The sequence below is a fragment of the Cervus canadensis genome, chromosome 14, assembly GCF_019320065.1.
Source record: "Cervus canadensis isolate Bull #8, Minnesota chromosome 14, ASM1932006v1, whole genome shotgun sequence".
Taxonomy (NCBI): Eukaryota; Metazoa; Chordata; class Mammalia; order Artiodactyla; family Cervidae; genus Cervus; species Cervus canadensis.
In genome coordinates, this window is record NC_057399.1 from 10,870,301 (window position 1) to 10,885,139 (window position 14,839).

General features: G+C 41.9%; 1 protein-coding gene across 3 annotated transcripts in view; it reads right to left on the minus strand.

Annotated features, from left to right (window-relative positions):
• The window catches only part of TDRD7 (tudor domain containing 7), a 92,108-nt gene that overhangs the window by 16,996 nt on the left and 60,273 nt on the right, over positions 1–14,839 (minus strand). For all 3 annotated transcript variants that reach the window (XM_043486907.1, XM_043486909.1, XM_043486908.1), the window contains 5 exons: positions 13,456–13,642; positions 9,353–9,464; positions 7,209–7,411; positions 4,986–5,120; positions 2,977–3,063 (listed from right to left, as the gene is read on the minus strand). In XM_043486907.1, coding sequence (XP_043342842.1) covers positions 2,977–3,063; positions 4,986–5,120; positions 7,209–7,411; positions 9,353–9,464; positions 13,456–13,642 — 724 coding nt within the window. The remainder of the gene's footprint in view (positions 1–2,976; positions 3,064–4,985; positions 5,121–7,208; positions 7,412–9,352; positions 9,465–13,455; positions 13,643–14,839) is intronic.

Consider the following 14,839-nt stretch of genomic DNA (forward strand, 5'->3'; position numbering starts at 1 on the left):
CTAAAGTATTTGAGCATGCAATGAGAAGGTATTTGCCAAAAAGGTATAACCTGATTATAACACATGGAGAAACTAATGTTGAGAGATACGTTACAAAATATTGCTATTCTTCAAAAGGCTACAAACAACAAGGACTGAGCAACTGTCAGGTCAGAGGAAACTAAGACAGAACCACTAACTACAACTTGGAGGACCAGCAAAAGGACATCTGGAGGGCAATCTGGGAACGTCAGTATGTTCTGCAGATTAGTTAATAACATTGTACCAGTGTTAATTTCCTGGTTTTGATAATGGTTATACAAGATGTTATCAATTGGCGATGGTGGGTAAAAGGTATATGGGAACTCTTTGAAATATTTTTGCAACTTTTTAAAAGTCTGAAATTATTTCAAAATAAAAGGCTTAAAAATTAAGTATTTATGCATTTATACATTATACACTAAACAGCACAGAGCTTTAAAATTCAAATAATGTTGTGTTCTTTTTAACAAGTCATGCTTTGACCTTTATAGATAAGCATATAATTTTGAGTCATATACCCAGATCTCGACTTTCTAAGACATATTCACATTAATGACAATAATTATTTCAAAATTGATGCTTTTATTGAAGTGGTCATGATTAAGATTTACTAAAAGGGAAAATCAGTACAATTAAGTTATCAAAATGTTGCTATGTTGTATTAAAACTCAATAAAGCAATGATTCTTACCTTCTTAGGGTTGGTTTCTTTCAGAATCTTATGAAAATTATGAATACTTTCCCTCCAAAATACATCATACACACATACACACACACAATATACATATGATTATGGTAGATGGGTTCAGGCACCCCCTGTAAGTAGAGGTCTTTGCACCTAGGTTAAGAACCACTATAACAAAGGAAAAGCAGGAAAAATGAAATTGAGCCCAGATTTGCAATTTAGTAACTGAGGAAACTAGGTATCAAAAAAAAAAAAAAAAGAAGAAGAAAAGAAAGAAATAGAAAGAAATAGCAACCACAAAAATCCAAAACCTGCCTCTGAAAAACATAAAGAAATATATGATAAAATATAACAAACCTCTTTTAAAATTCATAACTGAGCTTGCAAGAAAAATAAAACAATTATTAGGCACTGGAAACAGTATATGAAAACTGGAACCCAAGCAATCCTAGGCAAGGGGGAGGGAGGACACGAGACCCCCCCCATGAAGTCAGGACTTTCAAAGGGTTACCCCGTTAAGGGAGGGGGACTGGAGAGCAACTCCCTACACCCAGAAACCCAGCTCCTGAACATGCACCTGTGAGGTGTGCAGGGGAAGTTTCAGGGCAGCACCGTTTGCGACAGAACATCTGACACAAGCTAAACACCCTCTGTCAGGTGCGTGGAGTGGTAAGGTCGGCATATTCACACACTGTTACATCACACAGCAGGAAAACAGGTTACATCACAAGCGTAAGGAATGAAAAAGCATGTTTCAGAAGAATCAACACACTTTACAATTGATACAAATTTTTAAAACATTCATTCAGTTATACTTTATTCACGTTTTTACTGTAAGTATTACTTTAAGTATTTATGTTTTACTGTAAGTATTACTGTAAGTATGAGGGCGTCAGAGGATGAGATGGCTGGATGGCATCACCGATGCAATGGACATGAACTTGGGCAAACTTTGGGAGATGGTGAGGGAAAGGGAGGCTTGGCATGCTGCAGTCCATGGGCTTGTAAGGAGTCAGATATGACTGGGCAACTGAACAACATTATATATACTATTCATTTCTGTATTTTGATTATTTCTATTTTGAAATATACAGACAGTAAAAGTGTGTTTATACATGAAAAGATGCTCAACATCACTCATTATCAGAGAAATGCAAATCAAAACCACAATGAGGTACCATTACCCGCCAGTCAGGATGGCTGCTATCCAAAAGTCTACAAGCAATAAATGCTGGAAAGGGTGTGGAGAAAAGGGAACCCTCCTACACTGTTGGTGGGAATGCAAACTAGTACAGCTGCTATGGAGAACAGTGTGGAGATTTCTTTAAAAACTGGAAATAGAACTGCCATGTGACCCAGCAATCCCACTTCTGGGCATACACACCGAGGAAACCAGATCTGAAAGAGACACGTGCACCCGAATGTTCATCGCGGCACTGTTTACAATAGCCAGGACATGGAAGAAAGCTAGATGCCCATCAGCAGACGAATGGATAAGGAAGCTGTGGTACATATACACCATGGAATATTACTCAGTCATTAAAAAGAATTCATTTGAATCAGTTCTAATGAGATGGATGAAACTGGAGCCCATTATACAGAGTGAAGTAAGCCAGAAAGATAAACACCAATATAGTATACTAACGCATATATATGGAATTTAGAAATATGGTAACGATAACCCTATATGCAAAACAGAAAAAGAGACACAGATGTACAGAACAGAATTTTGGACTCTGTGGGAGAAGGCGAGGGTGGGATGTTTCAAGAGAACAGCATCGAAACATATTATCTAGGGTGAAACAGATGACCGACCAGCCCAGGCTGGATACATGAGACAAGTGCTTGGGCCTGGTGCACTGGGAAGACCCAGAGGAATCGGGTGGAGAGGGAGGTGGGAGGGGGGGATCAGGATGGGGAATACATGTAAATCCATGGCTGATTCATGTCAATGTATGACAAAAACCACTACAATATTGTAAAGTAATTAGCCTCCAACTAATAAAATAAATGAAAAAAAAGTGTGTTTATATAGACACAAATATAGTAAAAATATAAAGCAGTGAAGGGGAATGAGAAATAAGAAATTCAGCTGGTGTGCCCAGGGGAGGAAGTAAAAACAAGGGCTGCCGAGAGGCAGGGTCAACGGTAACAGTCATGTTTCATTTCTTAAACTGGTGATTTTTTTTTAAACAACAACAAAAAAATCTTGTTTGTACATCTGAAATAGCTCATCTTAAATTTAAAAAATAGTCAAGTGACTAATTTTACCTCTACTCGTAGCCATTTTCCTTTGCAGTGGAAGAGGCAGACTTTCCCACAGAAGGGCAACGAAACGAAGGCCTCAGAGGTCATGTGCTGCAAAACACAAAGACGAGACACTTTCATGACTCCCGGCAAAGCGCACGCTGCCACACCACTGCCGAGGGCAGGCTGCCTGTGTTCCCGTCCATGATCAGACTTCCCGTGAGGCCTGCAGGACAGCGGACACAGCGCGTGTGCTGGGCTCGCAGGGCTTCGGCTTTTGTTCTCCAGTGCTAGTTGGCGGCAGCCATCTACTCTTTCCTTTAGTGTGAATGTTTCTACTCTCCTTCCTTGCACATGGATCACAAATCAGCCCTGTTAAAACATGTCTAAAAATGATAGCATGGAGGTCAGGATGATTCATCTAGGCTCTGGCAACATCAGTTAAATACAAAGGAGGAGGATGAATCTGATAAAAAGAACAGCCTGGATGAGAGGGAGGTGGTTAGGTTAGCTGTCCATTAGGCCTTCTCTTCTCTTCTGCTAACATTCAGATTCAAATAAAAGATTTTAATTCGAAAACAAAAGAAATGTTATCAACACAAATGTGGCCATCAGCGCCAGTTCAGTATCTTCCTCCTCCTCTCTGTAGCTTGAAGCTGGGGACCTGCCATTGGTTCTTTCCTTCAGGGTAAATGTTTCCACTCTCCCCAAAGGCAATGTCTCCCTCCCCTTGAGTTCCCAGGGCACTAAGAACTATCAAGGGTGCTTTTCATTACTGTAGATAATAAGCACATGCATGTAAATGAATAACTATAGTCCACCCTCTGGGTGTCTCAGATTTCTTCAGGATAGATTAGCAAATCAAACTTAAGTAATGCTCCTGAGATACCTTCTAAGACATCTGCAATGGAGAAAGAGGTAAAGTTACAGATCTAACGTCTTGATTCTAGGCTGTAGTCTGAACACAAGTTTATTCCAATTCAGCAAATATTTTGGAAAACTGATTTTATGTAAGACACTAGATAATGTACTACAGTACCTAAGTGACTTAGGTACTTACCAGAACCTGGGGAGGCTCAGTCTCTGCCCTCAGGAAGCCTACACTCTAGTAAAGCAAACAAACGTCCAAACAGCTGAAACAATGCTGCAAGCAAGTACTCAGAGGCCTTGGGGTGTTCTGCAGGTTAGCGAGAAGCGTTCACTTCCAGGGCAAGGGGGTCAGAGTTGAAGGGGCATAGGAGTTCTGTCATTCGGAAACCACAGCATATTGTGGATTATGACTACAATGTCCTGATGGAGGCAAGGATATCCCTTTAGGAACTTAAAAGAAAACCTCTACAGATCTTGATTCAGAGAAAATGATACTAGAATTAAAGGGTAAACTAAGAGTGAAAGTCGCTCAGTCATGTCCGACTCTTTGCAACGCGGTGGACTATACAGTCCATGGACTTCTCCAGGCCAGAATACTGGAGTGGGTAGCCTTTCCCTTCTCCAGGGGATCTTCCCAACCCAGGGATTGAACCCAGGTTTCCTGCATTACAGGCGGTAAGAGATTATTAATAAGTATAACTGTAGAACCACATTTACCAGGGTACAGGTTCTCTCGGGGACCATAAAGAGCTTGGGGAATGATGCCGTGGAAGTTTTATTCTCCTGTAAATTCCATGGCTCTGTCTTTGTCCAGGCAGAGGAGCCAGCTGCACGCGAGGACAGTCACAGGCGGCTGCACTGGAGGCTCCCCAGCTGCACCTCGACCCGTCGCCGAGCACGTTCTGTGGGCCAGGCCCTGGGCTCAGCAGCCCTGTGACCAGTCCCCACGACCGTCCTGTGGATACTCACTATTACCATCCTCATTCTACCCTGCAGAAACCAGTGAGGGGTTTTGTTCAAATTCTCAAGTCTGGGGCTCTTACCCTCTATTTTAGAGATTCTACCTTAAACTGTTCAAAATTCACTACAAGAGTACAATTTAGTGACTCCTCCTGTCTGCAACGCTAGGACCCGTCTCGGGAACAGATGCTGCGCAGCCATACCTTACAGTGGAAGTATTCCTCTATCTTATGCAGCAGGTCGTTGAGCTTGTTCAGACCCTTACAGGGCACCTGGCAGTAGAGGGTGCCGTCGGAGCAGATGTTGGTCACTCTGACATTGGTGTACATGGCATCAACCTGGAACAAAGGGCACACCACGATGCTGAGAACAGAGTGCGGCTCTCACCTCCCTGAGGGGACAGACCTGGTTCACTCACAGTCTCTGCATTTTACAATTTTCAAAGCAAGCAGGAGGACAGATAGGACAGAATGAAATTCATAATGCAGATGTGAAAAACTAGTGTGGCTGTCTCTCTTTCAAAAGGAGTATCTGCTCTCAGTTGTATCAGGCACAGAGTAGACATTTTGCATGCATTATATTATTACCACCTTCCCCTGTCTAATAGGCTAAGAGTATCTTTAACTCTGGTTTACTTCTCCCCATTAATTGTGTTGTTCAGCTATTCAGTCTTATCTGACTCTTTGTGACCCCATGCACTACAGCATGCTAAGCTTCCCTGTCCGCCACCATCTCCTGGACTTTGCTCAAACTCATGTCCATTGAGTTAATGATGCCATCCAACAATCTCATCCCCTGTAATCCCCTTCTCCTCCGGCCCACAATCTTTCCCAGCATCAGGGTCTTTTCCAATGAGTCAGCTCTTTGCAGCAGGTGGCCAAAATATTGGAGTTTCAGCATCAGTCCTTCCAGTGAATATTCAGAGTTGATTTCCTTTACGATTGATTGGTTTGAACTCCTTACTGTCCAAGGGACTCTTGAAGAGTCTTCTCTGGCATCACAATTCAAAAGCTTCAATTCTTTGGCACTCAGCCTTCTCTGGGTTTCCCCTGTGGCTCAGCTGGTAAAGAATCTGCCTGCAATGTGGGAGACCTGGGTTTGATTCCTAGGTTGGGAAGATCCCCTGGAGAAGGGAAAGGCTACCCACTCCAGTATTCTGGCCTAGAGAAGTCCATGGACTCTATAGTCCATGGGGTTGCAAAGAGTCGGACACGAATGAGTGATTTTCACTTTCACTTTCAGCCTTCTTTATGGTCCAACTCTCACATCTGTACATGATTACTGGAAAAAAACCACAGCTTTGACTACACGGAGCTTTGTCAGCAAAGCGATGTCTGTTTTTCAACACGCTGTCTAGGTTTGAGACTACCCTGATGGCTCAGACAGTAAAGTCTCTGCCTGCAATGAGGGAGACCCAGGTTCAATCCTTGGGTCAGGAAGATCCCCGGGAGAAGGGAATGGCAACCCACTCCAGTATTCTTGCCTGGAGAATCCTATGGACAGAGGAGCATGGCGGGCTACAGTCCTTGAGGTCGCAAAGAGTCAGACATGACTGAGCAACCAACACTAGGTTTGTCATGGCTTTTCTTCCATTGGGCAAGCGTCTTTTAATTTTGTGGCTGCAGTCGCCATTTGCAGTGATTTTGGAGCTCAAGAAAATAATGTCTGTTTCCCCTTTTTTCCCATCTATTTGCCATGGAAGGGACCGGATGGCAAGATCTTAGTCCCATTAATTTAGAAAAAGAATTATTATATAAATATTTTTGTAACATTAACAGAAATGAAAACAAACAACTCTCAAAAGATCAATCCCATCATTAGTCTACTTTCTAATCCTTGCCAATGGCCCACGTGAATTTTAGTAACTTTAAAAAAACAGAAAAGGTTTAGTTTCAGCCACTTTTAGTCAAATAATAATATGAAGTATGAAGGCAATTCACTGTTGTTCTATTGATAATTATTAAAACAATATTTTCCCAATGTTGTTATGAAGCTTCTAAAATAATCATTTTTAACACCTAATCCTATTCTTATGAGTGGCTGCTCCATAATTTATTTAAAGGTGTCCTTTCCTACAGACATCTATGTTCTTCACATTTTAAAAATGTTAAAGCTAGCAATTCAATGTACATCTTCACTGATCTAATTTTCCCTTCTTTTGAATTATCTTCCCTTATATTTGCAAAAAATTTCATATAAAATTAACATATGCTCTTTGTAGAAACTTGAAAATAAAATCCAATGCTTAACAATTACTATTCATGTTTTGGCATTTCCCCCCACTTTTAACTCCCCTCTATTTTTTTTTTCTCAATACATATGTATTCTGTCCCTATCTAATGTTAACCTAAAATGTACCGCATTCTATTCTGGTGAATTTCTTTCCTGTGATATGTGTGAACAGACAACAGGGGTCACGGTGGTACCTGAAGGTGAACCTCTAGTGACTTGTCACATATGGCCTTTAAGCACGTGGCATTGATGTTGATGTCATCTTCTCCTGAGGTATCATACAGAACAACCAGTGGAATGTCAGTTTTTTCAAGTATTTCCACTGCAAAGATCTTCCCACAAGTTAAAGATTCCACCACTTTCACTAAGTCGGGATCATCACTTAGAACTTCCAACCCTGAAAAATATTGAATATTTAAATTTCTATTTAATTAGAAGAAACATTTTAAGATACATTGATTGTATTCATTCTGGCTACTTATTACAATTATGAATCTGCTACAAAATTCTGAAATTTTATAGGGAAGCTTTGTTTTACAAACTTCTTTGTAGTATATCCAGCCTTAGGTTTAAAAATATTCATTATAATGTGAGTCTTTTTGAATGATCACACTAGCTGCAGGCAATATTACAGCAAGAAGAGAAGTTGATGATCAATCTGAATTTCTACCTTAGGAGAAATAGGCTTCACTTTATATACAAGCACATATTTAAAACAAAGAGACTAATGCATATAAAAAATTAGCAACCAATTATGTGTTATAGTCATGGATTTGTAACATTCTCCTTAAAAGTATAACCTTGGTGTTTTTTTTTTTTTCCAGTTTCTAAGTAAGTATACACAATTATTTCTTTCACAAACATGCATTTATTGAAAATTTAGATGGCGTCCCCCCGCCCTTTCTTTTCAAGTACACCATGATGGCACTGAGAATACCAAAGAACTTTCTGATTTATGAAAGAAAGATTAAATACTGTTTAATGTAATATGGGTATTAGGTGAATTTTATCATAGTCTAATTATTCTTTATTCTTAGAAAATTGCAATTTCATAGATCATATATATGACCACTCAAAGTTAATCTATTAAACTAGGGCATCACTTCCCCAATGGTACTACAGTGTCTATTTCTATGTTTTCCCCCTTTAAATCCATAAACAAAAGTTCACAGACTCCTTATGACCTACCTTTCTCTTGGTCTTATCCTGTTTTCCATAGCTAAGTTTCTATTAAACCTTTCATTTCAGCATCCTAAATCTTCACCTGTGCTCCTGGTATGTTCTTTTCAAAACTAACTTCCACAGGTTTGTCACAAGATTTTAAAGTTACTCAAGATGTATCTCACAGACAGAGCTGAATCCAGCTCCTCTGACACAGAGACTTAGCCCTGCTGGGAGAAGGTATTTCTTCACAGGTCTAATTTTCATGAAAACAATTTTGATCATTTTCTGAATCTAGCTCCAGCTCTCCTGCATGATGCACACATATTTCCATGCCTTTCCTCAACATTAACATTTGTCCCCCATACTTTTAGGCCATCTCGACACGTCATCCTCACACACATGCATTTCTCCATGCCTCCTCGAGGAGGGGAAAAAAGAGCAGTAGTACTTGATAGTACCAGAGACTGACCAAGACCTACAGCCAGGCTCCTGCTTGAGGGCGTGAGAGGGTGCTCCATGGTGATAAGCAGTACCGGCAGAGTCTAGCTCGGCAGGAAAGCTGGGAGTCACGTCACAACAGGTTGGATGACACAGTTTAAACTGACCAAATCCCACGACACAGGGCCTCGAGAAGCTGCTGCTAGGGCAGTTAGGGCAGCAACCACTAAACCCTCTCAGATGTCCAGCAGATGTCCGAATAATAACACTAAACATGCTATATGTTATGTACGGTGGTGGTTTGAATGGTGGTTTAGTTGCTAAGTCGTGTCCGACTCTTTGCGACCCCACGGACTATAGCCTGCCAGGCTCCTCTGTCCATGGGATTCTCCAGGCAAGAATACTGGGGTGGGTTGCCATTTCCTTCTCCAGGGGATCTTCTCCAGGAATCAAACCCGGGTCTCCTGCATTGCAGGAAGATTCTTTACCAACTGAGCTATGAGGGAAGCCCATATGTTATGTATAATGCAACAAAAACATACAAAAACATTATAACATTTGTGTAATGATCATATCCTATAGAGAGAACATTAAACATGAATTTACTTATATCTTTCAAGAAATAACACATTTTAACACCTGTAAATACTTAGTATGCTTTAGGATTTAACTACCCCAAAGTACAATGGTAATACACACCAAAGTGGAGAGCTCTTTTAAAAAAGTTTCTTTTTACCTGCGAGCTTACACTTTGTAGCTTGGAATGAGAGTGAACAGAACTTCGGGTTCAATCTGTATGCTTTGCTCTTTTCGACATTTTCACTAAAACCATAGTCAACATAGCAAACCTAATGATAACAGAAACAACGTTTAGGTTCAAATAAAATTCTTTATCCTTACTTCTTAAAAAAAAAAACTCACGATGCACTTAAGTGGCTTCAGTTTGCTCCTTTGCCAACAGGGAGCAGAGGGAGGACTGCTGAGCTCCGACACCTTCCGTCACCAGCTTGTCAGCAGCACACGTATCTGCTCTGCCGACCCTGGCTGCTCCACTCTTGCCCTACTATCATAATGCCTGCATCACCTCCTTCTTTTCTGATCTACACCCCTCCATTATTTGTTTCTAGAGTAGGTACACACTAGGGTATTTGTCAGATTCTATACCCCCAAAGCAGCACTTATGATGGCCTGCTCTCAGCTGTTATGCTCCCAGGGAGTGAGATGTTGTCCATGACAGCAAGGATGTTGCAGCTGGATAACATGAAATCCTACACTGTAAAAGTAGACAATTCTGTTTTTTCTCAGGGCTGGGAAGCTGGGTTAGGCTTTCATCCAGCTCAGGTAAAGATCCCAAGTCTGCTGGACAGAGTTCTGTGTTTACAGAAACCTGCATGATGCTTTCTCATCACCAACACTGAGGGCCTGGACAGTATGTTTAGTGTATTAATAAAACTTTATTTGAAAAGGACTATATAGCCAAAGCCTTTTTCCATTTGGAGAAAAATAAAATCTAGAGACCTTAAGCTTTGATTTATAATGACACCTAGGAATAGGAGGGAAAGTGCTGAAAATTTAGCACACTTCTCTAATTAAAGCAGATGATAGTTATTACAAACACAAGACAAAACAAATCAGGGCAAAGGCTGGCAAAGAAATACCAAGTAATATAGAGTTTTGCTTTCTGCAGTAAAATGAAGTCCACAGCTTCTGAGTACTGAGATTCTGCTATTAAGTATAAAAACCAAAAACTCTCCCCCATCAGAGAATCTAAGGAAGAAAAGCACAGAGAGACAACTAAAGTCTTTCCCTGGCTACCTGATAACTGGGGCTGTGCAGCTTATGTATCCCAGGTTGAAAAGGATCATCTGTTGGAGCTCATATCTTGACTCAATGCTCCCTGAGGCCTCAATCCCTGGCGGGGTCCCCACACTGCAGCCAGCAATTTCTCCAACCCCAAATTAGCACCTGCATTTCCCTCCCCAAAACCTCAGGATTCACGCAGCTTTTGTTTCCTTTAATAGTAATCACCACCCACAACCTGGATTCTGCTCTTCCTAGGCCCAAAATGGAGACAACGTGTTCTGAGAATAGAACATAATATGTGAAATCATGATTCCTGGGCAATTCAGAATGTAATCCCAGCAGCAAGAGACAAAAGAATACTGTTCTAAATTCTTCAAAGGGTTTCTGTAACTCTGAAGCTTTTCTTTTCTTTCTTTATTCTTTGGAATCACGATACCATGTATTTGCATGTCAGCTGTTAGTTCATAAAACATTTGCCCGTGGACATCCGGCTAGACTCTCACAGCCCTCTGCCCTTCAGCCCCTGGATTAGCACAAGCAGGCTCGCTATCCTGGCGGTGGGCCCCAGTCCACTCCTGGCTCTCTGGCTCCCTCAAGTGGCCACAGGTCTCACAGTGCCCTCTGAGTAATAGCCAGCAGACACCTCTGGGACATGGGTCTGGACCAGGTAAAACTGGCAACAACCTGAGGGGTGACCACCAGTTCCTGTTTCTCATGTTCACCAAAATCTGTGGAAATCAAGGAGGGAATGGATACTTGCCATCAGGCATAGAAAAAGTCAAGAGAAACAAGACTTGTTGAGTAGCTAGTGTTTCTCCTAGTAAGGGGTAAAATTCATCTTTGTCTGGTTCACAGGGATATGGGAACAAGATCAGGCCAGGATTGCCACAACTACTGCTATCTTAAAGAGCTTACTATCTACAACACACTAAGCTACCCCTTTTATTCCTAACACTAGCCCACAGCTCTCAGAAGCAATGACACAGCGGGCTGCTTCCTGTTCTGTCTTCCTTCCATGAGGCACTTCCGTGTTCTGGTTCCCATAACATGGTCCTCTTGGTATTCCTCATTCTGTGGCCATTCTCACAGTCTCCTTTGCTCCTCTCACACCCACCACCTAAATGCTGAAGTGTTTCAGAGCCTGGTTCTGGGCCCCCTTCTCTGCTCTACGGGTGATTCTTCCTGTAGGTGACCTGACCCAGTCCCAGGGCTGCAAGTGGCACCTATATGCCGATGCCCCGCCTCTGGTTCTGACTTCTCCCTGAGCTCCAGGCTCATCCAGGTGAAATCAGATAGCTATTCTCAAACCTAATAGGTCCTACAAAATTCTTGATTTTCCTATATATTGATTCTTCTCCCTGACTTCCCAGTTTCAATAAATGCCATGACCATCCACCCAGCTGCTCAAGTCCTGAGCTCATCAGCCATCCTGAACCTTCTCCTTTCTTCTCTTCCACATCCAATGAATTAGTGTCCTATCAGTCCTACCTCCATACACATCCTGAGTCTGTCTTGTTACCTCTGGCTCCACTGTTTCCACCCTAACTCAGGTTGCAACTGCTGACTACCACAACAGCCAACTAACAGGTCTTACTTTTGATCTCTGCCCTACACTACAACCTATGCCCCACACAGGCACTGGAACAACCTTCGAAGCAAATAAACCAGATAACATCTCCCTGCTTATCCCTTCCTTCACAGTTATTTTCTATTGCAGCACCCTGGTTATTTCCTTCACTGCTTTTCCCTGCCTTTTCATTTACTGTATACTTGTTCATTATCTGTCTTCTTTTACTAGCATAAAAGCTTCTCGAGAACAAGCCTTGTCAGTCTTGTCTCTTTCCCTAAGACAATGGAAAAAAAATGAATGAAAAGTATAACAGGCAGATACTAGCATGATGACAGTGTCTGATTTTATAGGTAAGGAATCAGAGAAGTCCCAAGGTCACACAGCTAGAAGTGGCAGAGTTGGGACTCAAACTCAGGTCTGACTGACTCCAGAGTTTAAATTCTCAAAGCAGAGATAAGGAAGGAAGGGAGGCCCAAGTGATTTTTGCCCTGTAGATCTCAGACTGGGGGATGTCCTTGTGGAGGATTTGCAGTGTTTATCATAAACCCTGACGCACTCTTAACATATCATCAGGGTTTGTACGGTTCTTCTCTTCATAAGCGATCCCTGTGCCTTCAGGCAGCTAATTTTTGAACTTCCTAAGGACAGGGAAACAGTCAGGAAGTGGACTGAAGCTGAGCTAACATCTAGGACAGTTACTCTCCTTCATCCAGAGATCACTCAGGTTTCTCACCAAACACACAGCAGCAACAGGGCCACATACTGCCTGGGGTCCCAGGCATCTGGACTTCCCACCCCCTGCAGTGCTAAGCGTTCTAAGATGTGCTAACCCTGATTTCCAAAGTTTAGACAAAACGGTGCCTTGATGAGCAAGTTCTCATTCTGGGTCTCTAAGGTGAAGGAAAGAAAAGGCAGCAAGGGCAGGGGCTGGTCACCATGAACGCGGCCAAGTCTGGAAGTACTGGAGCCTCTGATGGAAGAGACTAGTGAAAGAGCCCTCTGACCTTTCTGAGATGACCAAGAGGGCAAGACTTGGGGCACGGTCGAGTCTTATCTGGGGTTCCCCTCAGCTGGCTGTGCAAGAGAGGACAGAATGCCATCTCTCCCAATCTGTATGATTTCCCTCATTTCCCAGTACTGACCTTGATAAAAAGCCCACAGAGCTCTGATCAGTATTCATTAGGTAACCCTGAGGAATAGGAATACAGGTTTGTTTGTTTGTTTTCCTGATTAATTACATCATGGGTTATGGTATTCCAATGGAGAAGAATTTTTTCTTTGTTTAAACTAAAACTCTAAGATAATATAACTACCACTGACTTAAAAGCTGACAGGGATAATTATTATTATTTTTAACAGATATTATCTTTTTAACTTCTGGAGGAAACTAAATACAGTTAGAGGATACAATATTAGAAGCAATATTTTCATTTGAAAAATAATGTGCTTGTCTTCATAATGCTTGCCTTTATCTTGCCCTCTTCTGTTGAAATGACCTGCGCTCGTAACCAAGCATCCTCTTCAGCATTTACAGCCAGCAGCTGGCCAACCTGCACAGTCTGGACCGGGCTGACCTTAGAACTCTTACTGTAGTACTCCTTCATCTCATCTTCCATTAATTCTTGAGCAGCAGAGTAGTCTTTGCCCACGTACCTGAATTAAAGGAAAAGAACACAGATGAAACAAGCTGGAAGAAGGAAAGCTACAGGGACTCATTAATATTACTCTGTTTTTCTACTGTCATCTTTGGTGCCAGGCTCAGATTTGCTTACATCAACAGGGAGGAGAATGTGGATTTAGTAAACATTTATATCTTGAAAAAGGAGAATGCAATACTGTGGATCATAAAACAAGACCAAAGTCCAACACACCACAAAGCAGAGCAAATGTTCAACAACAATGCAATGACCTAGCGGATGTAACAGTAAGCAGTCAAGGAGTTTTAGAGGAGGACTAGGCGGAGAGAAGACTCAAGGGAAGGGAAGAAAGAAAGTGGAAAGAAAGACACCAGAGGAGGCCTGATGAGCAGGAATCAACCTGAGATTCTGACTCAGGCTGCTGGAGATTTGTGTGGATTACTGAGAAGAAAATCTAGTTAGTAGTTCTGCCTTAACTAAGGTGCATATGGACAAGTCTCAAGCTCTGAAAAACCAATGAAACTTAACTTCTCCAAGAGAAAAACAAACCCTAGAAAATAAACAAAATCACGTGACAATCCCTCCCTCCAACTTACTGAACAAATCACATCAAACTGCTGAGTTCTGACACCCTTAAAGAGATGACATGTTTTAGATAAATGCCTCTTTAAATTGTACGCTTCCTAAGAAAAATTATTTTTCAGGATACTCTTCTACCTCCTTCTATAATTTTCTGCTGTTGATAACTGCAATCACCTTGTCCCAGTTCACTATTTTCCTTTCTGCCATAAATAGGCTGTTGTTTCCTTGGCCCTAAGTACTCAGAGACAATTCCAACAAAGGCCTCCTTCCAGAATGGAAAACCTGGCAAATCAAGTGTGGCTCCTGTAGCAGGAGCTATCTCAGCCATGGGATGAAGCCTTTTGAGTTTTAAGGCTATGGGCACCAGCACTAGAGTCCCCTGGCCAGGGAGATGGGGGTATGCCACAAGGACAGGGCTTTCTGAACTGTTCCAGCTTCTACTTGGGGCCCAAAGAGTCCTATTAGAGCTCTAAGAAACTATTCCTTTAGGAGTGTCTTCCTATATTCTTGGTAACTACTAGCAGGGTAGAAAACGCTAGAGTCAACCTATTTGTTACTAGCAGAAAAGAAGCTTTTAAAAGTCCTACACAGAATGGAAATAATGTCTCTTTGGGAGGCAAAGCCTGTTTTA